The following is a 25,585-nucleotide window of genomic DNA, read 5'->3' as shown; positions in this document are numbered from 1 at the left end:
AAAATGTGGAATGTATAAACATTTTACTAACAGTTATATGGATAATAACATACAAACAACAGTCAGTGTGCGTATGCGATAGAAAACGTTACTCGAAGTATAAACGATTGACTTTGCTTAAGCGGATTAAAGTTAAAATCACAATTAATAACGCTGGACAAACGCATCTAGTCTTTTGATAAGGAAAAGGCTTGGGGTTCTGTTCAAAAGTTGGTATATATTTATTTGACTCATGCATAAATATTGGACAACATATATGTGACATTACTCTGATCCCAATGTAAGTAGCTAAAGCACTTGTGTTATGGGAAATCAGAAGTAACGACGGTACCACGAACAGAGACACCACAGACCCAAGACAACATAGAAAACTTTTCTTTCAGTTTTCCTTCAGTACCGAGCACGAAATAATTTATAATCACAAAAGATTTACTTGACCGGTTCATGTGAAATATCCTGTATTTTTCGGTAAAGATTTCCAAAAGTTTTTTTTTATGTAGGATAAATCTTAGGCATGTAGTAATTGGTAAAAAGTAGTAAAATTAATTGTCTTTGTATAAATTTCATTAAAGTCTACGTGACGTTATGTGTTAAGAAAAAAATGACTTTTATTTATTTTCTCTTGACGATACAAAGGAGCATGCCTAATTAATTTGAATGTAAATTATCGTATCACTAATTGAAATCTTAAATTGATTTTAGAATTACAATCATTCTTATAACCAGTACTTCATCAACTTAAAAAGTTTTTATAAAAATAATCCAGAAGAAATATTTAAATAAAAATTATAATATTTATATAAAAAGACTGCTTAGTCTGCGTTTTTTCAAAATTTTTGTATTATTTGCCAACGACGAAAATTTTTAAATTATATTATTTGAGATATATATAAAATCTAGAAAAAAAGTCACAAATATTCGATTTAATTATTTCAAAACATTAAATGATAATATAGACGTGCAACTGTAATAACAAATTGAAAATATACCCGCAAAAGAACCCCGCTAGTTTATTTATGCTGTTTCTTTGCAGATTTCAGATGTCATCAATAAGCAAGCGTGACACCTTCAATATGGAATAGACTTTGAAATTGACTTTGAAAAAGAAAATTATGAGTTATTTTATGACTAATTTTATCAAACACACTCAACCTGCACATATCCTGTGCACCTTTGTGTTTTTAGCTCGACACGTTTGTCTAATCCTAAGAATATAATGTAAACTATCACGTGTGTTCGTATAAAAAAAAGGAGAAAAATGGTAGCGAGTGGTTTAAGTTGAAGATAGAGGGCGCAGTATGAGCCCTGTGTCACTGCCCCGAGGTAATTATCTTTATGTTATGAAGGTTTATCTATATACAGTTACTTTTCAAGGTAGTAATGAATTCAGTTTTCAATACCTACTACGTAAAAGCACCTTATTATAAAATGTAATTCACTTGCGTAACAACAATCCAATATAATTATATTAAATATCCACATAATGTTACAAGCAAAAAAAAAATAGTGTACAGAGTAATGAAATTCAAGGATTTTTTATATATTTTCAAAATACATGTGGTCAGAAGCAATTTTATTACATGAAATCCTTAATTTGATCTGGTAAGGTTGCTTCGTTATAAAAAGAAGATTTTCATTAGTACTTTTTGTGTTGTTCTTAAAAAACATTAAAATTAAAATTTGACGTATTACGTCAATTTTTGGATTTTGTTTGTGAATTATATAAAATAAAAACTAAAAACCAAGAATAAAAAATAACTGTATCAAAATGAGAAATAGTGGGTTAATTTTGTTCATGTGCGCGGGCCTGTTACTCGTAAGTATTGCAGAAATATGTCCACAACTTCTTATTAAAGATGTTTTGTTAAATATTCTTTTTTAACTCAAAATATTGTTCAATTCAGCGAATTCGAAAAGAAATGTTATTATACAGGCAATAACGCATTGGTTAAAACGCTATCAGATAGTATAAGATAGAATTTCAGAGCGGCGGCGCAATCCTTGGCGGATCAACGGTATGGAGTCTGCTACGGATGTCCTACTACTTCTGGACATCTGACCTGGGAGTGGAACTTGGCTCCAGCGTGCTGTTCGTGTCGGGCTCCTTACTGTGCCTACCAGTATCCTGGCTAGCGACACTAGTTCCATACCATCCTAGATCGATAACACTTCTAGCTATCGTATGTGTTGCTTTGGTATTTTTCCGTCATTTAGTTTTTCCCGATTGAATTATAATGCTGCCTAGTAATAGATGTCTGTGAAGTTACAAATATAAAAAAATAAAATCGTTGTTGACGGGTATACTATTTTACAGAAAACCGTCCAACTATTTTATGGTACACACACTGACATTTAATTTTAATATATATTTTATTGGATGAATCCTCATTAAATAGTTTTCGAATTTAGTTATTGTTTTAATCCAATTCGTTTTCCGGTAATACGTTGTTTGTTTGCAGCTGATGATGATAGTGACTTCCGGAATGATGTTATTATCAATAGGTATGTCGTCCATTATGGGGCTATCGCGAGCATTACGTGATACGAACGCTCTGAATTCAAGCATGCTGCGTGCGATGTCATTTGAAGCAATGGCTGTCAAAACCGCTTTCGCGTCAATGCAGTTAGAGGTATCATACTAAAATATATACGTAGCATAAACTGATGAAAACTTTGATGGTACGGTTTGTTTATTTAGGTTATTGTACTAATTATTTTTAAATGTATCCAAAAATCTAAGAGATTTGTTTCCTTCTATGTATTTGAATGCAACAATTATCTTATTAGAGCAGATCTTCGAAATTTTTATGAGAACAAGAATAATATTAAGGGTTTTTTTTTAATGTTATCGGTGGCAAACGAGCAGAAGGCTCACTTGATGGAAAGTGACTACCACCGCCCATGGACATCTGCAACACCGGGGGGCTCGTAGATGCGTTGCCGGCCCTTAAGGAAGGAAACCTTTTTTTAACCTTTATGTTATTCTAGCTAAAGTGTTGTGGTGTTCACTCGCCCTACGATTGGTATAAATACGGACGTACTTTTCCACCTTCGTGTTGTGGACGTGTTTGGAATGGAAAGGTATATTTAATACAAATAATCATATTCTTATTTTTTGTATATGTTCTTTAAATTTCAATAACAAATTTCATTATGTACGTTATAATTAGTTATTTGAAAAGTGTAATGAAAATGTTAATTAATAATTAGTTTATTTATTTAACGCTGCAAGGGTCAGCTGTCACTTGATCGAAGTCGAATCGAAACGTAATCGTTGCCGTTCAGTTGTTTTCTGATTCTACTAACACAACGACCTGGTTGTGGTTCGGTCAAAGTTAGATCGTTATAGAATCGGGAACATATCATAACCGTTATAAATTAGCATTATTGCCCATCTAGTTTCAGGGAGATCAAGCGATACAGTGATTTTACTCACTTCAAAATATATACAGTGACTAGCTGTGCCCGCAAGTCTTTGCGCGTTTGAATTTAACAAAAAAGTTATTGAGGTAACCTAAGTTATTTCTCATCTATCTGCCAGTGAAAGTCCCGTCAAAATTGGTCCAGCCGTTCCAGATATTAGCCGGAACAAACAGACAGACAAACAAAAATTGAAAAAAAAAACATATTTTGGTATATGTACCGTGTATACATACATATGCATTTAGTAAAAAGCGGTTATTTTAATATTACAGACACTTCAATGTTATTTTATGTATATATCTTGCACAATGAATTGATTACAGTTTCCATATCTATCATTAATTTAATGATGTTTTAAGTCGTATCGACTGGCCGCAAATACACAATTGATTTAAGTATAGTTTTATTACTTAAATAATTTCAAGCAACGTCTAATTTTAGCATGTCGAACAATGCGAAATACCGCTGTACAGCGTGGGCTGTCTGCGCCCCGCAAGGGCTGAGCTGCGTATGTATGCAAATTCTCTGGCCGTGCTCGCTTGCGCAATTATTATCGTTAAGGTAAAAAAAAAATTAACAGTAATTGTTGAATTTAAATTATTTTTTTCTTATCTAAATTATCCATGATTGATGATACGAATAAATAATACTAAAATTTAAAAAAAAAGCGGTACTTTAATGTCCCTTTGTCATCAGATACACACGTGGCAGAGCATGATCGAACATTGCAGATTGCCTGTAACGATGTTTTCCGTCTCTGTCGTAAATGAATTAAATTGTAACAACAAATGAAATTCACTCATTCTTGTTCGAATTTGATGAGGCAATGTTAAATTATAATCTATGAAATAAATAATAACTATGGCACCTATTAAATATTGTTATTCTGAGCTTATTTAAAATGTTTTCAGGCGGTGACATTATTCGCAGCTGCGTACTCTCTTGTAGCAGGACTCGTTGAGAGTAACCCAGTTGAATTTAAGCCGCCACAGCCGCTACGCATCGCGTGCTTGACGTCGCCACCGCTTATGTCTGGGGTTCCATACGCGATCCCCAAAATTCCCGGCCCGATATAAATATTACTCTACTTCTGCGGCATTGTTCCACAATAAAAATAAACGTGTCATTAAATTATTTGAAATAGATTTTTTTATGATTATTTTAATTACACTCGATTATATGTGGTATATTTGGTTTTTATTTATATGTTTCGTCTGAAAAATAAATGTTTCGTAATTATATGTGTATATTGTTTTGGGGATATAGAACATGCGTTTTATAACACATGCTCGTGCTGAAAAAAAATTTGCTGTATTGGAAATAAATAAATGTTTATTGTCATACATTTTATTTTATTGACCAGATAATTGATATTGTAACATTTTGCTCTAATTTAACTTACAGGGTGGGTACACTATTAAAACGAAATAATAAGGATATCTTTTTAATTGTTATTTTTTGAACACAATACAACATGCAAGCATTAAAATGCTTTATGAAATTAAGAAACAATCATATCTTTTCTATATTTGGTACCTATTTTTGGTTATCTTCAAAATATGAAAACGATTCCTATATAAAGACAAACAAAAACTATAATATATTATGAAAAAATTCGTACAACAGGGGCGAGAACGCTCGGGCGGCGGCGTGCCTCCCCAGGAACTTAATATCTACAGGACTATCGAAGTTTGGAACATTAGGCCGCAATTGAAAGACGCCCCGTCGCCCGCACGTTCCCCCTCGCCCACCGCACCGCACCCCCGCTCGCGGCTTCGCCCCGGGCAAGGCGACGCTATACTCATATTCACAACAATAGCTACATAGTACAAGTCTAAGATAATAATTATAAGCGATCGTATTCGATAATTTAGAATTCGAAGATTACAGATGCGGCGGGGGCGAAGCGCTCGGATCAAGGGCGCAGGCTTCTAAGCGTCGGCCCGCCGCAATACTTTCACTCCCTTCGAGCGCTGCAGCGTCACACACATTCACACGTCGCGGCGGACCGAGGCGACGGACGCGCCGACAGCGGAGCGACTTCACCGCGAGCGGGCGGCGAAGGTCACGCGCCGTCGACGCCGGAGGCGACTTGCGCGCTCCGTCGCCCACCCGGGAACGCGCGCCACTCGACGCACCGATCGGTCGCACTAAAAGGCATTACGTTTCGCGGCACGCTTCTATAATCCTACCTAAACGATAACTATAATATTGCTATAACGAGGATAAACGTTCGACGCGATCGAGCGGCACGCGGCCTCCGGGCGGCGGGCGCGGACGCGCCGCTCGCTCAGTTAAGGCCGGGAGCGGGGCGCGCCCGCGTCAATTGGTTAACATTAGGTCTATCTAGAATAAATAGGGTGTGCGTGCGTCGCTCAGGGCGGCTCTAGCGCCGCGCGCCGCGGTGCTTGCGGTGCGGGTGAGGCGCGCGGCCCCACCACAGCGCCGCCAGCGCCAGCGCCGCCGCCACGTCGCGCCGCGCTCTGCGTAACCACACACCGCTCGGAATACGTCACACAAGCACAGCTTACGCCCGAGACGCTCCCGGGGGAGTTCGTCAAACTATTAGCTACTGACGGATTTCGAACTAACGTATTACGAAGATTGAGCTAATAAATATATGCTCCGTGGAATATACGAACTATTCTAATTTTAGTACGTCTAGGATTACCAGTGTGGAGCTACTAATGTGGGAAAGAACTATCGAATGCTATTTTACTTTAATTATCTACTGAGCATAATGAGGTTTTTGATTAAACCAAATACTCATTGTAATTAATTAAACCTACCGTTTTATGTTATTAGCTAAACTTGTCTACTTCAATTTAAAAAATCTTCGTTATGCGTTAGTAGGAGAGTATTAAAGCTCTATTATAAAAATTCACAAAATACTCTGATTAATTAACAAAATTATCTAATAACTATATATTATTAAAATTAACAAAGGGACCACATTTAAAGTGAAAAGTTATGCATAGTGATGTAGAATGGAATAAAACGATTTAATTTAGATCGAAATAAAAAATCACTAAAAAATATTTTCATGCTACGTTAAAAAATTATGGAGGTAATTGACAAACAGTTTGAACAAAATCACCATGCGCAATGGGTAATAAGAAATTGATATGGCATGCAGCGTAAAATGAGTTATATGAACTACCTTCGATTTAGTAACTCCAAGCATTTATGGCCAAACTTAATTTCAAGTCTTCAGACCTTATCTAAATGTAAAAGACTCCTTGCTTTTAAAGTTTAGGTGACAAAGTTTCTAAGTCGAAGGTATAAGCACAAATAAAACATGTTAATATAGCATATGTATGAATGAGTAAGAAGAGTGGGGATGGTTACCGATGCACACAACACGCGAGATTGCTCACCAAAGTAGCACACTGCCCGCCCTGCAACAAGCGGAAACCGTCTTCACTTTACACCGACCAAGCGAACTTGGCCGAAGCTCGGTTAGTCAATGTTATCACGTAAGCGAAAATTGATCCAGCAAGCGACTTCAATCTCAAACGATACCTGATGAAATGCTCGCAATGCGTCATGAAGCATTTACTTACCGGTTCTCTAGGAAAGAGTTTGGAAACGGTTCAATCTCAATGAACCGTAATTAATTTTTTTATGATATATTAGGTAAAATTGTCAATAGATTCAATAATGACTTCCGTAGTAATTATTAGATTAATAAGAAAAATGTAGATAAATATATGTAAGGTAAATATTATGTTAAAATTCATTAGCAAAAACATGGCTCTAGAAGATTATTCGAAAAACTGTTCCATAAGAAACCGCTTTCAAAACTAACTCATGTAGGCACTGACATATCGTGTCCACGATAACGATCATTTTTAATGTTAGGGTAAAGCGTAAGACCGTAGGTCGTCGTGCGAAAGCGACACGATGTGCGCGCAGGCGGTACGTACTTGGCAGGTGGGGCAGTGCGGCGGCGCGCAGCCCGCGAGCTCGAGGCGGTGCGGCGCGCGCCACTCGCCCGCGCCCTCCGCGCCCTCCGCGCCCGCGCCGCCCGTGCCGCTCGCGCAGCAGCCCGCGCCCTCCTCGCACTCGGGCTCCCAGCAGTCTACCTCTCCCAGCTGCACATTCAATCGTAGATATTATCCGTAGATATGTTTTTGTACTGAACACGGGTATATTAAAGGATTAGATACAAAGGTTTAGATTATTTTTTCAAATTTCAATATGGAAAATCGTAAATTGTAATGGGATTTTGCCTGTAATTACACAAGCAAATTTAACATTTATTACAAAGTCAGGAAAAGTGATCAACGTACGAGGCATTCACAGATCTGGCACTGGTAGAGCCAGCGCTCGCCGCTTCGGAAGGTGACGTGATGCATCTCCTGGTGACGACAGTGGAAGCGAGCCTCGCAATGTGGACAGCACGAGGCCGGCGCCAGTGCAAGTGACGATGCAGTGCTTTGGATCTGAAATTTGGAATATATAACAGGATAATTCTCTACTGTGCCTCTCAATATTTTTTAGTCACTTTATTGTAATTACAGTGAATTTTCCTGATTTCAGCAATATAGTTCTTGGTAAGCTATATAAAGCCATAGTTATATTAAGTTGTCATTTATTTTGTAATTGCGCTTAAAATTTAAAACGAAGCTAATAAAAGTATTCTTACCGCAATCGAGGTATTATCTCTATCGCAAGTGCAGGGTGCCCGTACGCAGGCAGCGACGCCGGCCGTACACACACAAGCGCGGCAACCGCCCGCCTCCGCCCACTGAGCGCCATCGGAGAAGATCTGCCCTTGCCATGAGCAACCTACATAAACCGGTTAATATATAACACGAATATAGCAACATAATATCAAACATTATTCGAAAATATAGCGTTTTAGTAAAAATATTTTACGTACGCTACGTATTTAACTACTCTACTTAGTAAAAGTTTTAACCATTTAAATTGATAATTTATTTTAAAATAGTGAATTTCTAATATAAAACATACTAAGTTCACATTCCTGTGTGTCGCACTCGCATCTGAAACTACCGTCAGTATTCACGCAGCGCGCGCTCGGATGACATGTATGGAAGCCTTCCGTGCACTCATCTACATCTGAAAAAAATGCAGCTCGTGAAAAAAAAAACGACGTTTGGGCTAGATGTACAGATGTATGTTCATATACTACAAAAGAAAGGACACACGAAATTACAAAAAACATGTAACCTGGCCTATGCTATCACTGAATTTGACATTATTTTTTTCTTCAATACCTTCACAATGATCGCGATGTGGATCCCGCCTGTATCCGTCTCTACACACGCAGTAGTAGGACCCAGGCGTGTTGACGCAGAGCGCGCGCGGCACGCAGGGCGCGCGGGCGGCGGGGTGCGCGAGCGCGTCGCACTCGTCCACGTCCCGCTCGCACCGCGCGCCTCCGAAGCCGCGCGCACACGAGCAACGCTCAGGTGACGCGCACACTCCGCCATTTAGGCAGCCTCCCGTGCAAATTGCTAAAATCAATTTGTTCTATATTTTAAATATTTGTAATCGTTTTTTGGTTATTATTATTTTGCTAGTATAAGTAATAGGAAGTATGTATATGTATATGAGTGTATTTCATATTTAGAATTGCATGTTTCAAGAAATCACAGTTTTTTTGGGAATTATATGAATACGAGACGTCAGCAAAATCTAGTTGACTGAAGTAAGTTCTATGTATAATTCGTTTTTCTTGTTTCTCTTGATAGAATTTACATTTGAATCGGGTGATTTTACATTTAAATTAATTTTGTAGGTTGACTATTTTAGCTCTTCTATATATATGTATGTTTTAATGTTGAGTTGAGCTGAGATTACTTAACACAACTATTATAATGTACTTACGCGTGCAAGTGTGCCCGTCGCCGGAGTATCCGTCGCGACAGCGGCAGGAATACGAGCCAGGCGTGTTGCTACATTGCGCGTGCGTGTGGCAGCCGTGAGTCTCGCTCGCGCACTCATCCACCTTTCGATAAAAACATTAAGCATCAATGAATGTAATGTATTAAATACAAAAAAATGTAATAATAGTTGTAACGTATTGAAGAGCTGAGATGGCTCAGTAGTTAGATCGCGTGCACCTTAACCGATGATTGCGGGTAACCCGAGTAAACAACACTTTCCATACATCATTTCCATTTTAAGTACGTGGAAATTTGTGTTTATACCTTATCTCGTGGTCAGACCTGACCAATAATGTGTAGGTGCATATAACCACTGTGCAATCTCAGTTCTTCGATATGTTACTATAATAGAAAAACTCGCATTGGAGCATCGCGGTGGTATTAACTCCAAACCTATTCATAAGGCGAGGAGACGTTAACCCAGCAGTGAAACAATTACAGGCTGTTACTTTATTATAACGTGTATATAATTACCAATATCCATTCATCATAGTATTATTCCCTAGTAGTGACGTATTTTATTTTTATTATTCATTTATTGTTAATTATTTTTTCTTATTTTATAACCTATTAATTGACATTAAAAATATATATTTATTCAAATGAAATGCTGATGTGATAGTACGTAAATGGAATACAATACCTCAATGCAGTTAAATTTATCTCGTCTGGTGTATCCAGGCAGACACTGACAGACGTAGCTTCCCACCACGTTGACGCACCGCGTGTTGGAGTGACAGTGGTGCCCGTACAGCCCGCCCGCTGCCTGACATTCATCCACATCTACAACACAGTAACGAGCGGTTATTGATAAAAACCTACTGTTTTTCTTTAATAATAGTATCCTGCTGCTCTAATTGCCAATCTCAAGGTCTAAGTTAGCAGCATATATAATATTTAGGTGTATTCTCTGTCTCTCTATCCCCTCACACGTTTACTCTCATCCTCGTTTGATGGGATGGCAATTAAGAGAGTTTAAGCTTAGAACAAACGGCCTCACGCATTCCTCGAGGAACGAGGGAACTATATATTGCAATATATTCTATTTAAAATAGCTATATTGCAATATACAGCAATCTCTCAAACTTATAATATTAATTCGATCAAAACTAATTATAAGATTAATAGGGTTTGGGTTTTTGTTACTTACCTTCACATGTAATTCCGTCTCCTTGAAAACCTTGGTTGCACTTACAAGTGTACTTTGTATTGAGATTCATACATGTCGCATTCTCGTCACACGAATGACCCATACTACAGTAGTCCACCCCTAGAACGCGACAATAAATAATTTATTACAATAATATGTCCCCGGTCATATAATAAGTTTTTACAATAAGACTCGATCTCATCTGCCGATATTAAACGATTTTTAACTTTAGAATATCGAAAACTCTAAATGTTGGATAGAAATAGAAAATTAACATAAATTAAGAAAATGCTGAATGCTGTGACATTAAAAGTAGTTTTAATATTTTAATGTTTAAATAGATTGGTTAAATTGAAACGAAGCCAAACAAATAATATGTTCATTTTATTATTTATTTTAATTTTATCTATGCTGGAACATTGCAATTGAGTACGAGTTTTATGTATTGTTAGATCATACCTGGACAAAATTTACAACATTCTCCGGGCACTGTGAACTGATCGGGAGCGTCGCAAGGCAATGTTGGGCATGCTGTTTCGGGGTCGACGCGTGTGCACTGCATATTGCCGTCGTGACACACGCACTCTGCGCACTCCTTCGGTGCGAATCTTTCGCCGTGTTCGTAGAGCGTGCCTTTTAGTAAACATTGTCCTAGAATATAAAAAAATAAGCAGTATAGTAATATAAAAAATAGTTGCAAAGTAACGTCTACTATACAATATATAACTGTTGACATGATTCGCCTTCACAATACTTTAGATCTAAATTATCTTATAAAGGATGAGGCTATGAAACTGAAAAAAATCTAGATCCAAATATGATTTGTTTGAAATCTAATATGATTAAATGTTAATAAAAAAAATATCATTTTACTTGACTTTGTGATCACCAGATATTCTACCACCAAAAATAAAACTGTTGTGTTCGGTTTAAATGGTGGGTGCGGACTTAATAACTCTCAAGGTTGGTGGCACATTGGCGATGTAAGGAATAGTTAATATCTCTTAAAGCTGCACTGTATATGGCCATACGAAAAACTACGTATATAAAAAATTTCACGATTGTAACTCTATAATATATATAAATGACTTACTAAGACAAGTAGGACAACATTCTCCTGGATGTAATACTGGATTTTTACATTCTGCTCTATCGCACTCTACCGGCCTGCACGTAATCTCACCATGCTATAATTAAAAAATATAAATAAAATCTTATAAAATATATTGATATTTTAAAAAACATTAAATAATAATTATAACACTACAAATATTATATTACCACGCAGGAGCAACGATTGCAGTCTTTTTGCCAAGTGGCACCATCAGCATGCACTGTGCCGTTGGAATAGCATGACTTTTGACAGTCGCACTGTTCCAGCCGCGCAAGTCGAGCTTCTGCACCCACCAACTATAATTTGTTAAAAAGTAAATAGCAGAACTATAGGACAATTAACATTATTGGTTCAAACGCCATTTGAATTTACCTTATGTGAGAGGTCATGGATATGCGATGTCAATTCCTGTACGGTAGCCTGAAGTAGTGCAAACTGCCCACAAGTAGGGCATTCGGAGTCCAGCCCCGGGCACTGTACCAGGTAGCCGTGAGGCCCGCTCACGAGTCTTACCTCTTGAATAGTTCCCTAAAAGAAATATTTGTTACGATTTTGTGAAATATATTAGAGAAATAAATTCTTATTAGCTGTCTATTTATATTTTTCAATTATTAATATTTTCTTAATTCATAGAAAAAAATATTTATATAAAATAGTTTGAGTCTCAGACTAACCTTAAATAACGAATGCTTGCTATTTCTCTGTCCAACCCACAACGAGAGCTGAGGCTGGGTGAAGTTCCGATCGGGCGGCGGTATGAGACGACGATAGAGCGGGTGGCAGTCTACGAGTAACGTGGCTTGTGCACCAGACACAGCCAGTGCTACGCGGTGCCAAGCCCCGTCCGCCAATCGATATGGGAATGTTTCCACCCGAGCTGTCGCACTCCCAGCTGCCACATAGTGTAACCGCACCTCATCTCGCCGTCCGCTCGACTGCAGCTCCAAGTACCTGCGCATCGCACAGCCCCATAGGTACTAAGTATCAAAACCCGTCGCCGCGCTCTCGGAACCTCCCTCCGAGCGAAATGTTCCGAGGTACACGTAAACAAACAACACATATACTCGGACGGCAGACGGGGTGGGACAGGCTTCGAGCGGACCTCGGCTCGCTCTACATCTCAATATCGCTCGCTCAGGAAGGGGACCATGTACCTCGGAACGAATCGCGTTCGGTGTCGATATACGTATTTGGTGTCTGATGGAAAGCCATAGGGAGAACGCGATTTGCGATGTTCGATCGCAGACAGAAATACTGGAGGGAGATTCGGCGCCGATCGTCGTTTATCCGGCCGGCTGATTCTTCCAATCTGATTGACGAACCCGATTCCCGAACCCGATCAGTGTCGAATTAAATGCACAATTACTGATTCCCATGTCGCTTGGAATGCAAGTGCGGAGCCCGACGGAAATAATTAAAGCGGACACGGGCCCTTAACGGTATGACTAACAACAACACCAAGGTAAACATTAAAAGACGGATCATAAGGAGACGGTTAGACAGTTATAGAACAAAACACGTCAAGACACAGAACACAAGACGGACGACGGCGGAGTAGGCACAGTGGACGCATGCAAGTCGACTCGCCCGCGCACACATACGGCCATGCATAGGTCACAGTGAGCGCAAATAGGTTGGATCGAGGAGGGCATTCCGAGGCACAGGACATTCCAAGATACATGATTCTCCCCTATGCGCGCGCACGAATGGTCTCGAGAAGCAACATTCGTGCACGCGCAGCGATGTTGAGATCTAGAACTTACCGGTGAACGTTGTGGACCTCCGTAGCTCGCCGGGGTGTACTCGCTGGAAGGCTGTCGATCACGCCGGTTGTTCATCCTGATTTTCTACCCGACATCAAACCGTACTTTTATTAGACAAATACATTTCAGGTACAATTGCTGTATTAATTTTAGCAATACATTGTTACTGATTGTAGGTGTTTCGGAATTACAAATTGTAGACACTATCCTACTAAACATCAACACAAACATTTCATGCTAATAAATCTTTAAAGACATGTTATTAAATCATTTTGGAAGGTTTATTTTCCTTCAAACTAACTATGTAGATAACCTACGGGACCAACAAGACCAACCTAAAAAATCTAAATAGCGCTGTAACATACTGATTGGTTGATCGATTGATTAATACTGTAAATAAGTATTGGATCTTGTGATATTTATAGTAATCAATGTAGTGACTGATGAGTACCTGTTGTAGCCGTGTGAGAAGGAAAGTATCGTGCCAGAGTTAGCGGGCTCCTGTCGCAGTGTCGCAAGCAATGTAAACTCGGGTGAGCGGCGTAACAATTCCGCTGCACGTTCAAACGCCTCGCCCTCAACCTGCAGCGACCGCGACTCCCCTGAATAAATAGATAAATACAATCAAATATACACATATACAATCATATACAATAGAACATTATCAGCCACGATATATAAGAACAATAAGTTTTATAATGATACATCCACGGCACTACCTATTGGCTCTAGCTATTGTTTATCTCTTTTTTTTATATATATTGTGAATATATTTCACTTTCATCCATAAATATAGAATTTATTACTACTCGTACCTTGAGCGTAGTGGTACCTATTGGATCCAAGTATATTTATGAACCATCGCTTTGACAACACAAATGTGTGGATTTAACCTCAATCGTTCAAGTCGTCAAAATTGAATTAAAAAAAAAGGTAGCACAAATGGTATTAATCCACACCATCAGAACACTTTACTAAGAAATATTTTCTTTAAACTTCAACCTTTTTTAAAGAATTAATCCAAATACACATAAATCTCTCGTTATTTTATAATATTTATTTTCTACTTTTAATAAATAAAACAGATATTCGAAGGTAATACGTTTACGTACGACCTCATTAAGAAAGGTTATGCGGTGTAATAAATTTTGATAAAATCAGTAGTTACGTAGGTATATTCTGTGATTTCCAAGTCTATGAATGCGGGCTTAGATAAACTCGCAACCTGCTGGCAACATGCCAACTCCTTATTCTAACTAAGTATATGTAGCATTCGAACACACTACTAAACTTATACAAATATTTTATCTTTCGGTATTATAGACGTTTTTAATAAAACTAAAAAAAACATTAATAACGCACCGAATCAAAGCAAAATAAACAATATGATACAAATAAAAAAATATAAAGAAGTGCGCAATGAATAGATTTTGAAGGGGAACGGAATGACGAAATAATCGTGCGAATCGCACGTGGATGACGTGTTACAGCCCGCGGGGGGTTAATGGCGCGGCAGGGGAATGACAGGGGATCCAGATTGTGAAGAAAATGTCCCTAATTACTATAAAGAAATTTTAATTAAAAAAGTTACCCTTGTATTAAAAGAGGGTAGATAAGATAAAATTGAGACTTCCAACAAATAGTGGTTGTTTTTATAATTATGTCGAAGCATCAAATAACATTGCTCACTAATGACTAGAAACACAATATTTATTATTTCCTACAGGAAATAAAATACGATCATATAACTTACTCAACAAAATACCATTAAAAGTTTAAAAAGTGATTTATTACCCAATAAAAAGTTTTATTGCAATTGAATGCATCCGAGGAAGGGCAAAATGGTCTTAACTTCCTCGCCGCTGCATCGATCGTCTAGAATATAGCTTTGCAATATTCCATATTATCCGAAATTGAAAGAACACTTAATCTTGGTATTCTCCTACATCTATAGAAGAGTTACAATATATTATATAATAATAGTACCTTGTTATATCATGTTTGTACTTTATAATGAATGGATTTAAATGAATTTCAAGTAATGTGATTTCAATAACAAACAGACATTTCCGTTCAAGTCAAACAACACGCAGCAACGACATAAAAGCAGCGTTGCTTCTTAATACGTTAATATCAAATACTGTACAATAAAATAAACCAGTCTCATTGGCTAGTTTCTAAAAGCATTACGTCATTAAAACAAAATTAAAATCCGTTTCGCATTTGTAAAAAATAAAATAATTATATTTATAAAATTCGTGGAATATTTCTAAAAAAAACACTACAAAATAATTTTGTAGTTAGAATAATATATTGATAATAACTCAATGATATATTTTTAATACATATTCGTTTTTTTATAATATAAATTGTTCGCCTTTTTACTATTCTAATACACTACGAAGATAAAAAACGTCTAATTGGATGGAATTTGCGGCTAAATGATAAATAGATCAACGCGTCTTCCCTTTTATATTACCCTCTCCCTAAATTGATTTTAAAAGTCCATTAGAGTCGTATTGTGGTCTTTGATAAGTTTTTTTTAACGAAAACTTTTTGATTTAATATTTTGAGAAGTCTCGGTTTATTTATTTAGTGAAGTTAACTCTAAAGATAATTATATATGAATATCTTCTCCTATCTGATCCTTTGAAATTAAAATTGTTTTTTTAAGTAAAGTAGGGGTAAGTAACTGTCTGTAAATGCCACACTGCTAGGCTCCCATTGAGGAGAAGGTTTGGAAGTAATTCCATCACCCCGCTCAAATACGGATTCGTGGATATACATGTGGCAGAATTTCATTGATATTATACAAATACAGGTTTCCTCAAGATGATTTTTCTTCACCACCGAGCATAAGATGAATTATAAATACAAATTAGGCACATGAAAATTCAGTAGTGTTTGTCTGGGTTTTCTTATGTTAAGTCAATGTCCGAATCATTGTTCAATATTACCTGTTACATTTGAATGCATAGTAAATAATCTACTATTAGTTCGGAAAGAAATACTTGAGACCTGGGAAGACAAAAGAAACTCAGCAAATTATTTTTGTTTTCATTTGTAAATTGATTAATATCACATTCCAGCTTGCTATGGTCCGTGACATATGAACAACGAAAAAATTAAATAGAAATAAAGTCTATTTAACTCCATTTCGGAAACATAACAAAGATTATTACAGCTGTGACTTAATATTAAATTAAATCAAATGAAACCAAAATATACTTTATTCAAGTAGGCGTAAAGCTACCACCGGTTCGGAATGTAGATTCTACCGAGAAGAACCGGTAACAAATTTAGTAGTTAATCTTTTCCAACATTTGAAATACAAAGTGATGTCAATTAAATACATTTTAAATGTATGTAATATGTCCTACCTAGAAATCAACTCCACGCTCAATTTTTATCATCTATAAAATCTCATGTTGAGGAATATGCCTCTTTTATTAATGTTTTTTATCATAGAAACGAATACCTTTTAAATATTAATATTATATAGAAACTGTTCGTGTATACACTTGGCAGCGTCTGATTTAAAAGTTCGTGACCAACAATTTAGGTTTTAATAGGATAAGCTATACGTCCAACATAGATAATATGCAACGTGTTAATATATTATACTGTCCGTCTTTAAATCTATATTTCTATTATAAAGCTGTAGAATTTGTATTTTAGTGCACGGCAGTAAGTAGTAATCTTAGGAATATACAAAAAAATGCATTGATTATTTGTTGAGGAAGGTTTTAGACTACATAATTACGCGCTATGACTATAAGGATTACCAATAGTCATAAATGTAAATCATTTTGGCTAATTCCACTAGTATATTCATGAGGGGGGTTCTTTATATCGAAACTATATAGTGTGCACTCGGTGAACCTTTGTAATAATTTTAAGTTTTAGGTTAAATTTCGAAAAACAAACAAATTTAAGTCTTTATATTTAGTTATTAATATTTACTAGCGTAATAATAAAATATTACCCTTCGCATATTTTATGACAAATATACCATTTTGTCTTTATTTTGATAAAATAAATTTATTAATAATACAAGCGCAAATTATAAATTATGCAAATACGGGTAGATTATTCTAATGTCGTATTATTTCAACTTACAAATAACAAGAACTCATAACATGGATTATATATTTAATTTATGAGGGCTTAAAGTTAAAAATGTTTTTATAAGTAACTAGTAGTCGGGTTGATCGAGGTGTTAGGAATAAAAAAGTAGCCTTTGTATCCTTGAGGTTCAAGCGTGCACAATACAAAACTTCATCAAATCGGTTCAGATAGCGTAACAAACAGAAAGACAGAGTTGCGTTTGCATTTATAATATTAGTATAGATTAAACGTTTATTTATATTACTAATGAAACATTAAAACATGTTTTCCTATATTTATTTGTATAACATCACATCAGACAAATAAATCTTGGTAATTATAATAGAATCACAATGATCGTCAAACTTACAGAATGTAATAAATTGTACAATTAATTTATTTCCAACTAGCGATTGCATCCATTTCGGCTGTGATTTATTTGAAACAGTAACGTGACAGCAATAACGTGATATTGTACTTCATAAGCAACCCCAAAATGTTTTGGTTTCATTAAATCACCCTTGTCGAATTTATTGTATACAAATATTTGCAAGGGATTATGTAAACATTACTGAATAACTCCCCGCGGTGAATTTATTTATTAGCGGTCGTTTCGTGATAAGTTTATCAGTAATGTAAAATAAAAGTATTATTTTCAGGTTTTAGCTCAAGTAAAATTTGGAAATCGGCTTCTGTATAAATGTTTGCGATAAAATTTATAATTAAATAAATATACAGCGTCGTTTAAAAAACAAGTGACAAAAATACTACCATTTCAATTACATTTGTATACAAAATGGATTCAATTAACAATTTATTGTAAACACATAATCCATATTGTACCAAAAATTATTCATACAAATATCTTTAAATAAAATATATACGTGATACACTTAAAATCACGTGATATCACGGGAATTTAAATATATTATATTGTATTTATTCCCCGTTATCCCCATATATACTTGGACGTTTTTTTTTCTAAGGCACCATTTAAGTGATCTATTCAATAAAAATACTTATAAAAGTTGTTTACGATCAACGAAGATATAGTAACGAACCCCAAATATTATAGTACATCCTTTTTTGGAAGCACGTTAAAAATTAGTACACGAGAGTAAGTTGAAAATGAGTACAAAAACTTAGCAAAGTCAGTCAAAATTTGGTTATACAAGCGATTTGCATGATTACGTCTTTTTGCAAGTATGATCAGGGTAAATATGTACTATGAAAAATATTTACATGAATGATTATAACAAAAAAATATGTAAAATTTATCCAGTTTGTGATATTTCAAAATAAAAAGTGATTTTTATTTTAAGCATTAGGAATTGGTTCGAACGCAAATCTATAAAATAATTGTTTAGCTGGTTATTGTTAAAGTTGCAGTTTATTCAAATCTTTTGCTTTTTTTTAAATCGGTTGGTGGTTTGGCAATTGTACCACTTGATGGTATGTGGTCACCACTGCCGGTAGACACTGTATATTATTAGACATTGTAATAGGTTATTTAAAAACATTATTTCATCGAGATTGCGGTTTCCCTAACAAAAGTAAAGAGTACTATTTCAAGATTTGTTATGTTAGAACTCGACTTATGAGTTTCCTTATATTATTAAAACGATGTATTTAGACTTTATCTTTTAAATGTTTATTCCATTTGATATTTATAACAAGCATAGGCTTTAGCGTGTCACATGACTTCGCTTTAGAATTATAACGGATCAGTGAACAAAATCACTGCAGCTCAGTGACGCAGGCGACCAATAATACCCTCGGAAAATCATAACACCGAAAACAGACTAGTGTTTAGATTTCAGATTAAAAAAGTAAACTTAGTTATAAGTGGTAATATAGTATCTCTATATTATATTGTATGAGAAAATAGTTTTGAGAAAGAAATATATGTAAAAAATGATACTCAATTAGAGATAAATACGTATTTCGCGCATTGCAATAACAGTTCGTTTTACACATTTTAGTTCAAACTAAATTACGATGTTTCGAAATAAAAATCATGGGATAAATATTGCATAATTTTACTACATATATATATAGTTATTTTCTTGGGATTCAGATAAAAGAGTACTATTTATCAAACACTAGCTTGTGCATTACGTGAAGTGTTTGTAAGTCTCTCACAAGGGATGAAACAATGTCGTTAGATGTCCTACCATAGCGGGTTAAAGATAATAGACTGGTCATTGTCTTCTTGAATCGTATAACCATTCACATATACACACACACTCATATACACATACACACAGAGATATAATGCTCGTTATCTTCTTTGTTATCTTCCTATTGTCCATCGCTGAATATCTCTTAGAAAACCTTTGGATTATTTTATTTCGCTTAGTTTAATGTATTTTATGGTCAATATAACAAGACTTACTAAAACTAACTATAACTATAATATAACAAGACTTTTAATACATTTGAACTTATCAATTTTATTCGATTGCTAACTCAAGTTACCGTACATAAAATATCCATTTGTTTATTTTCTGAGAACTGAAGCGTGGCTCGACGTCTGTCATAACAATGGCGTTCGATACGCCTGTCTCTTACAGACTGGATGCCATGAATGCGACTGAAAGCGATGACATTTTATCTTGGTGTGATAGGTCTGTCACAAAAACCGTTTCGAAGTTTAATAAATCAAACAAAAACAAGCATTCAACTTCCTAAAGCCTTATTGACGTTGCAATTTTTTATAGAATCAGTATTTATCATATTCATACATTTACTTTATTATCCGTCATTCGTGTCCTTGTGATATACTATATGTAAGTCAGTGGTCACTTCTAAATTACACCACGTAGATAATTTGACTATTCGTAAGCAAAATTAATCGATTCTTAAATATAGTAATCTAGGAAATATAAGCCCTCAATCAAATCAAGGACTTTTAATTTTCTTAGCATTATATACTATTTACAATTGATAAGCATTACTCAAACAAGAATTATTTTATCCATTTTTGATTTACTAATGATTCAATAGCAACCACCTTTTATGATGTTTCGTGGAGTGAATTAACGAGTTGGTTCGTGAGAAGGCACGCAGATGGTAGAGTTTTGTTGTCATGCAAATTACAGGAAACAAAGTTATTTGCACAGACAATTAGTGTCAATTTAATTCAGCTTATTACTTAACCTCATTGGTTACAGCCCGCAGATATATTTTTGTATAGGGTTGTTTAAAAAATGAATAACACAGTATATATGTATATAATGCATCTTCAATTTGATTGTTAACTCCGACCTTTTTAATTTTGACGTCACTTGATCTATTGGATTTGTGGAAAAAGGGATTCCAGTGTCGAATTATAGTTTCCTTATAGTTTAATTATAGTAAGTCTAGTTTCGTTTATTTTATTTTAATAAAATCGGTTTTCAGAATCTTTATTCGAAATAAAAACTTCAATCAAAATCATTTTATAAGCTATAAATATTTGACCGTTGGACTAATTGGACTCATGTCCATCGTTTAACTTAAGTTTAAGTTTACTTATTATTTAAGTCATTCGCTCTGACTCTCGTATGATAATATCTGGTCCAGATGTTAAAGTCAACCTGTTTCCATAGCGCTGTTTCTAAATAGGCGTCGCGTGAACAATAGCTATCCACGTTTGACACCAGCATTATAATGCCAGCCCTACGAATTAGGGCGTTCAGAGACACCCTTCGACAATTACGCAAGCTTTGCGTTTTGTTTAATGGCGCGTTTTGCGTACATGTAAGTGAATCGTGCGAAACTTTGGACTCTACTGTCAGGGATGAACTTATCACAAAAAATAATTAATTCATATTTTGGTAATTAAACATCTTACAAGTAAATAAGTTTTATATATGTACATATTGCTAACACTTTTCTCAACAGCAAATACCCTAACTATTTTTTATTTAAAATCCAGAATTATAAAGGTAGACCAGCAAATTAAGTCCCTAATAATAAGTATTGCAATAAACATTGGTACTGTAAGAAATATTAACCACCCATTAAACCGCCAATCCGCCGCCAAACTTTTAAGATGATGTGCCTATAGAGCTCACTCGTCCTATTGAGTCAGTGGTATCTATGATCATCTATCATCAGAAAACTACAAGATCTATGACGATTTTATGATCTCTAAGCATGATTTTAATTGGTAGATTACCATAGCTCCACCAGATTTTTATTATATTTGAAATATTATATGAGACCGTTTAAATTGTGTATTTTTACTTAAAATTGTCAACCCTGTTCCATTGTGACAGATTTCAGGTCATGCAACGGCGGCGGCGCTTTAATCATCATTTGCGGCAGCTCGGAAGGGATGGCGTATTTGCCGGTCGGATTACGACCGTTTTATCGATAATGGGCTTGTTTCGAGGGACAGCCCTAGAGGATTACAATCAATTGTGTCTAGAAGATTAAACTGGACAGTTAATATACATTTATACATATTGATGTTCACCCAGTGGTCGATATTCGGCCATAAACAAAATTAAAAGTTAAAAATTATAAGCAATCTTAGAAACATTGTTTCTGCTCTTATTACCATTTTTTTTAATGTTAATTTTTTTTACAGTTAAAAAAAACGGTTGACGTGCGAAGCAGAAAAGGATACTGAAATGTTTTGTTTTTGACCATTTATATCGATATAGATAAAAAATTACGTTGAACCAGTATTACATTTATCGATTATATCAAAACAAGAGTAATTCAATTTAACAAATTCATATTATTTTATTCATAGTTTTAAATATTACGAATTAAATCAAATCAAATAGGATATAAATTATTAAATTTTACATTATTTAATTTACATAAAGCTACCACTGGTTTGGAATACAAATGCTGTCGAGAAAAACCGGTATAATGAAACTCAGTAAATATTTGTACATTTTTGAAATATGATATCAAAATAGTTTTCAAAAAAAGTAAATGGGCGTTGTCATTATGAAAACTGTGTATCATAAAATCAAAATCAAAATATACTTCATTCAAGTAGGCAGGATTTACATGCACTTTTAAATCGTCATTTAACAAACTATATTAAGTGAAGCTACCACCGGTTCGGTATGTGGATTCTACCGAGAAGAACCGGCAAGAAAATACAATTATATATTAATGTAATATATCATGCCTGGAAGACAACAAGTATTAACTTTACGCTTTTTTGTCATCTGTATAATCTTGTATTAAATAATATGCCTTCTTTACCAATGTATTTTTTTACAAATAATTTGAATTTATAAAACGGCAGGTTTATCCTCTTTACTCTTAAACGTTTTTTTATACATCGCGTATGATTTCTATAAGGATAAATATGGTACGTCAACAAATTTGATCTAAAGTTTTATCAGGAAGAAGACGAACATACCTGAAAGTTAATTTAAACAGTATTACTCAATAATCAAAAAAAAATATTTCGATAAAAAAAGATACCAATTTTTTTTTATAAAAATAACGCAGTAAATATTATCACTCGTATCACAATAATATGACACCTGGGATTTATTTAATTATAATAAAGTTTAAATTAACATTTGCGTCAAACATATTATCTCCTTGTTTTAGAGTTTTTTTATTTACGCAAATATTATATTATATCTTAATAATAGCAAATAAAACATAAAATGACAACAGGAAACTACCATATAAGATTGGCAAAAACAATTATTTTATCATTCTAAATCCACGCGTATACCGGCACGTGCCGTAAAGCACCCATGACCCATTCTATACAAGTATGTCAATCAATTTCCTTTTTTCGATGTTTTGATGATCTCCTAGAATGGGAATTGCAAACGACAAAGAAGGGTCAGCTCCCTTTCGATTGTTCCGGAAACAAAAACGATTCATAACTCGAACAATAAATACCGAATTGCAACAATATCGTACTTTATTTTAGTAATAAAAATCAATGCATCATTTCATAGTTGTAAGTAAGAAACATTTTGTAAAAAATTGCTATCTATGAAATGGTTTGGACCTCATTACATCACGCTAATTCAATGAGGATTGTGGAACATATGACGAATTTTTAACACTAATTAAGCATACAAAACTCAGTAATGTTTGCCCAGGTTTGTATTCGCAATGTTCATATTCACTTCATTCATATTGTTTGTTGCAAATAAATATTTGTCTAGCAACACAGAAAGACTGCAAACCTAATTGAAGTAGAATGGTTTGGTATCGTAGAATGCCATTAGTATTGTATTACGAACATGAATTTCATGAAATATCAGAAGGGAAATGTTACGAGAAGTAGGTGCAATAAAGAAGAAGATTATGCAGTGGTAAATGTACCTATATCTTTGACGTATGAGTAGGTATAACGTAAATACATAAATTTATTTAGATAGAATTTACATTTCGAAACAGTGGTTAATTATTGTTTAATTCAATACTTTAAGATGACGATTCAAAGTTGCTTTTATGCCTTTTCGACTGAAGAATATTTTTATTATAATTAATTATTGAAATGAATTACCAAATAAGTAACAAATAAGTGCAACGAAATAAACAGATTCAACATTTTTTCTCAATCAAACAATTATTTCAAATTTTAATGTCCGAATATACAGATAATTTCTAAATTATTTGAAAATAAATACATCTATACAAAGTAAATGACGCTGATTACTCAGACATCAAAATGTAAAGAGGCGTGGCGGCCGCCAACAAACAGACTATAAGTGAAATTGCAGTCGAAATGGATTGCTCCTTACACCTTACAATGTTTACGATCCATTACATTACAGTGCACTATGTGATATCTATCCTCATATACTTGGCTGATTCATGTACGAAGTAAAAATAGCCAACGTATCATTGATTATTATTTTTATTTTTGCGTTTTGACCATACGTTTTCGTTTTATATAATTTAGACTATAATGCAATTAAGCCATAAAAAAAAATTACAATAAAATATAATTATAACATTCCTGATCAAAAATAAAATCGAAATTAGATATATAATTTAGACTTTTTATAGAAAATAAACTTGTATAAATATATTTTATTAAAACAAAATTTCCGAAGTATTCATATAACCATGTAGTTTATTAAAATCGTGAATATTAAGTGTTCGATACAAAAGTTTTATTGATAATGTTTTATGAATGTCGTAATAATCTGAAAATATCTATCAAATTTTTAATATCCTAAGGAATAATAAGAAAAACGATTTTTTTTATTCCTACGAGCGTATCAAAATTCTCATATTAAGAATTATAAAAAAAGATTACAATATAATATCGAGTTTATGTATTCTAACCACTGGGTCGTATTAGCTCTTATATTCTCATATACATTTTTTATTTGAGAAGCATATTTCTTTTTTCTATAAGTAGTTCTTGCTTACCTTGCAGGGAGTAGGCGGTGCGCTGCGGCTGCATGCCTGGAGCAACAATGACGCCAGCACGCGTCGTGTTGTGCAACGACAGCGCGGCCAACAAGTCTAGCTCGGTGGCTGAAACAATATTTAACAGTTGTTACTTTTTTCTTTTCTATTCTACATGGACAGAGCTCTGCCAGTTAATAAATTGAAATCTCATGTTAAATACACGTATTATAGAAAGTGTTAGTAATAATTGATATACGATAAACATTTAACCACAAAAAATTCAACCACAGTTACCTAGGTAATTTAACCTTCAGAAATGAGTATCCATAGATTTTTTTGCCGTTTTAATCTACACTCGGTTTAACACAGTTTTACAACTTTAAATTTAACACAATCTAGCCTACTTGAATATCATATTGCGAGGCTACATACTAAATATCGATTAAATATACTTCTTAAAAGATTAAAGAAAAACAGTCATTCTATAACTACATTTTTCGAATTTATTGCAGTCGTATAGTCTATAGAATCAAATAAAAATAGTCATAAAAACCAATTACTCGTGACACAGTACGATAACTATAGCGCTTGCAATTATGCATAATATTCCAAGTTACGATTGTTTCGTCAATCAAATGAATAATTACATATCAATAAAATTCGTTCTACTTTTCCGAAATCAATACGGTTAGAATTCGAAAATTTGGAACAAATAAGTTACCGATCCAAGATGATGGAATGTTTTAAATATTATAGCGGAGACGACCTT

At 34.6% G+C, this 25,585-nt stretch overlaps 2 protein-coding genes across 3 annotated transcripts in view; one reads left to right on the top strand and one right to left on the bottom strand.

Moving 5' to 3' along the window:
- Nucleotides 1-1,696: 1,696 nt before the first annotated feature.
- On the top strand, nt 1,697-4,655 carry LOC113397542 (uncharacterized). Its single transcript, XM_026635942.2, has 6 exons — nt 1,697-1,816; nt 1,986-2,180; nt 2,460-2,630; nt 2,989-3,081; nt 3,865-3,984; nt 4,335-4,655. The coding sequence occupies exons 1-6, from the start codon at nt 1,769-1,771 to the stop codon at nt 4,497-4,499; spliced, it is 792 nt and encodes a 263-aa protein (XP_026491727.2). The 5' UTR covers nt 1,697-1,768; the 3' UTR covers nt 4,500-4,655.
- A 99-nt stretch (nt 4,656-4,754) lies between these two features.
- LOC113397280 (protein kinase C-binding protein NELL1-like) overlaps nt 4,755-25,585 on the bottom strand; it is a 45,336-nt gene continuing 24,505 nt past the window's right edge. The window contains exons 2-18 of one of the 2 annotated variants that reach the window (XM_026635563.2): nt 24,835-24,942; nt 13,817-13,967; nt 12,277-12,553; nt 11,975-12,130; nt 11,770-11,898; nt 11,582-11,675; nt 10,948-11,139; nt 10,489-10,608; nt 9,982-10,121; nt 9,280-9,400; nt 8,667-8,906; nt 8,401-8,508; nt 8,072-8,214; nt 7,716-7,868; nt 7,350-7,517; nt 6,801-6,821; nt 4,755-5,906 (exon numbers count right to left, since the gene is read on the bottom strand). In XM_026635563.2, the coding sequence (XP_026491348.1) occupies nt 5,799-5,906; nt 6,801-6,821; nt 7,350-7,517; nt 7,716-7,868; nt 8,072-8,214; nt 8,401-8,508; nt 8,667-8,906; nt 9,280-9,400; nt 9,982-10,121; nt 10,489-10,608; nt 10,948-11,139; nt 11,582-11,675; nt 11,770-11,898; nt 11,975-12,130; nt 12,277-12,553; nt 13,817-13,967; nt 24,835-24,942 (2,429 nt within the window). In that variant the 3' untranslated portion in view covers nt 4,755-5,798. The remainder of the gene's footprint in view (nt 5,907-6,800; nt 6,822-7,349; nt 7,518-7,715; nt 7,869-8,071; nt 8,215-8,400; nt 8,509-8,666; nt 8,907-9,279; nt 9,401-9,981; nt 10,122-10,488; nt 10,609-10,947; nt 11,140-11,581; nt 11,676-11,769; nt 11,899-11,974; nt 12,131-12,276; nt 12,554-13,816; nt 13,968-24,834; nt 24,943-25,585) is intronic. The other variant, XM_064217984.1, reaches the window with a different exon arrangement.

This window comes from Vanessa tameamea, chromosome 3 (assembly GCF_037043105.1).
Source record: "Vanessa tameamea isolate UH-Manoa-2023 chromosome 3, ilVanTame1 primary haplotype, whole genome shotgun sequence".
In the NCBI taxonomy this organism is placed as follows: Eukaryota; Metazoa; Arthropoda; class Insecta; order Lepidoptera; family Nymphalidae; genus Vanessa; species Vanessa tameamea.
The sequence above is the reverse complement of the archived record's forward strand: the minus strand, read 5'-3'. Positions and strand labels throughout refer to the sequence as shown.

Coding starts and splice junctions, on each gene's coding strand:
- LOC113397542 (XM_026635942.2), top strand. CDS start 1,769: ATGAGAAATAGTGGGTTAATTTTGTTCATGTGCGCGGGCCTGTTACTC. Junction 3,082..3,864: donor GACGTGTTTGGAATGGAAAG/GTATATTTAATA, acceptor GTCTAATTTTAG/CATGTCGAACAATGCGAAAT. Junction 3,985..4,334: donor GCGCAATTATTATCGTTAAG/GTAAAAAAAAAA, acceptor AAATGTTTTCAG/GCGGTGACATTATTCGCAGC.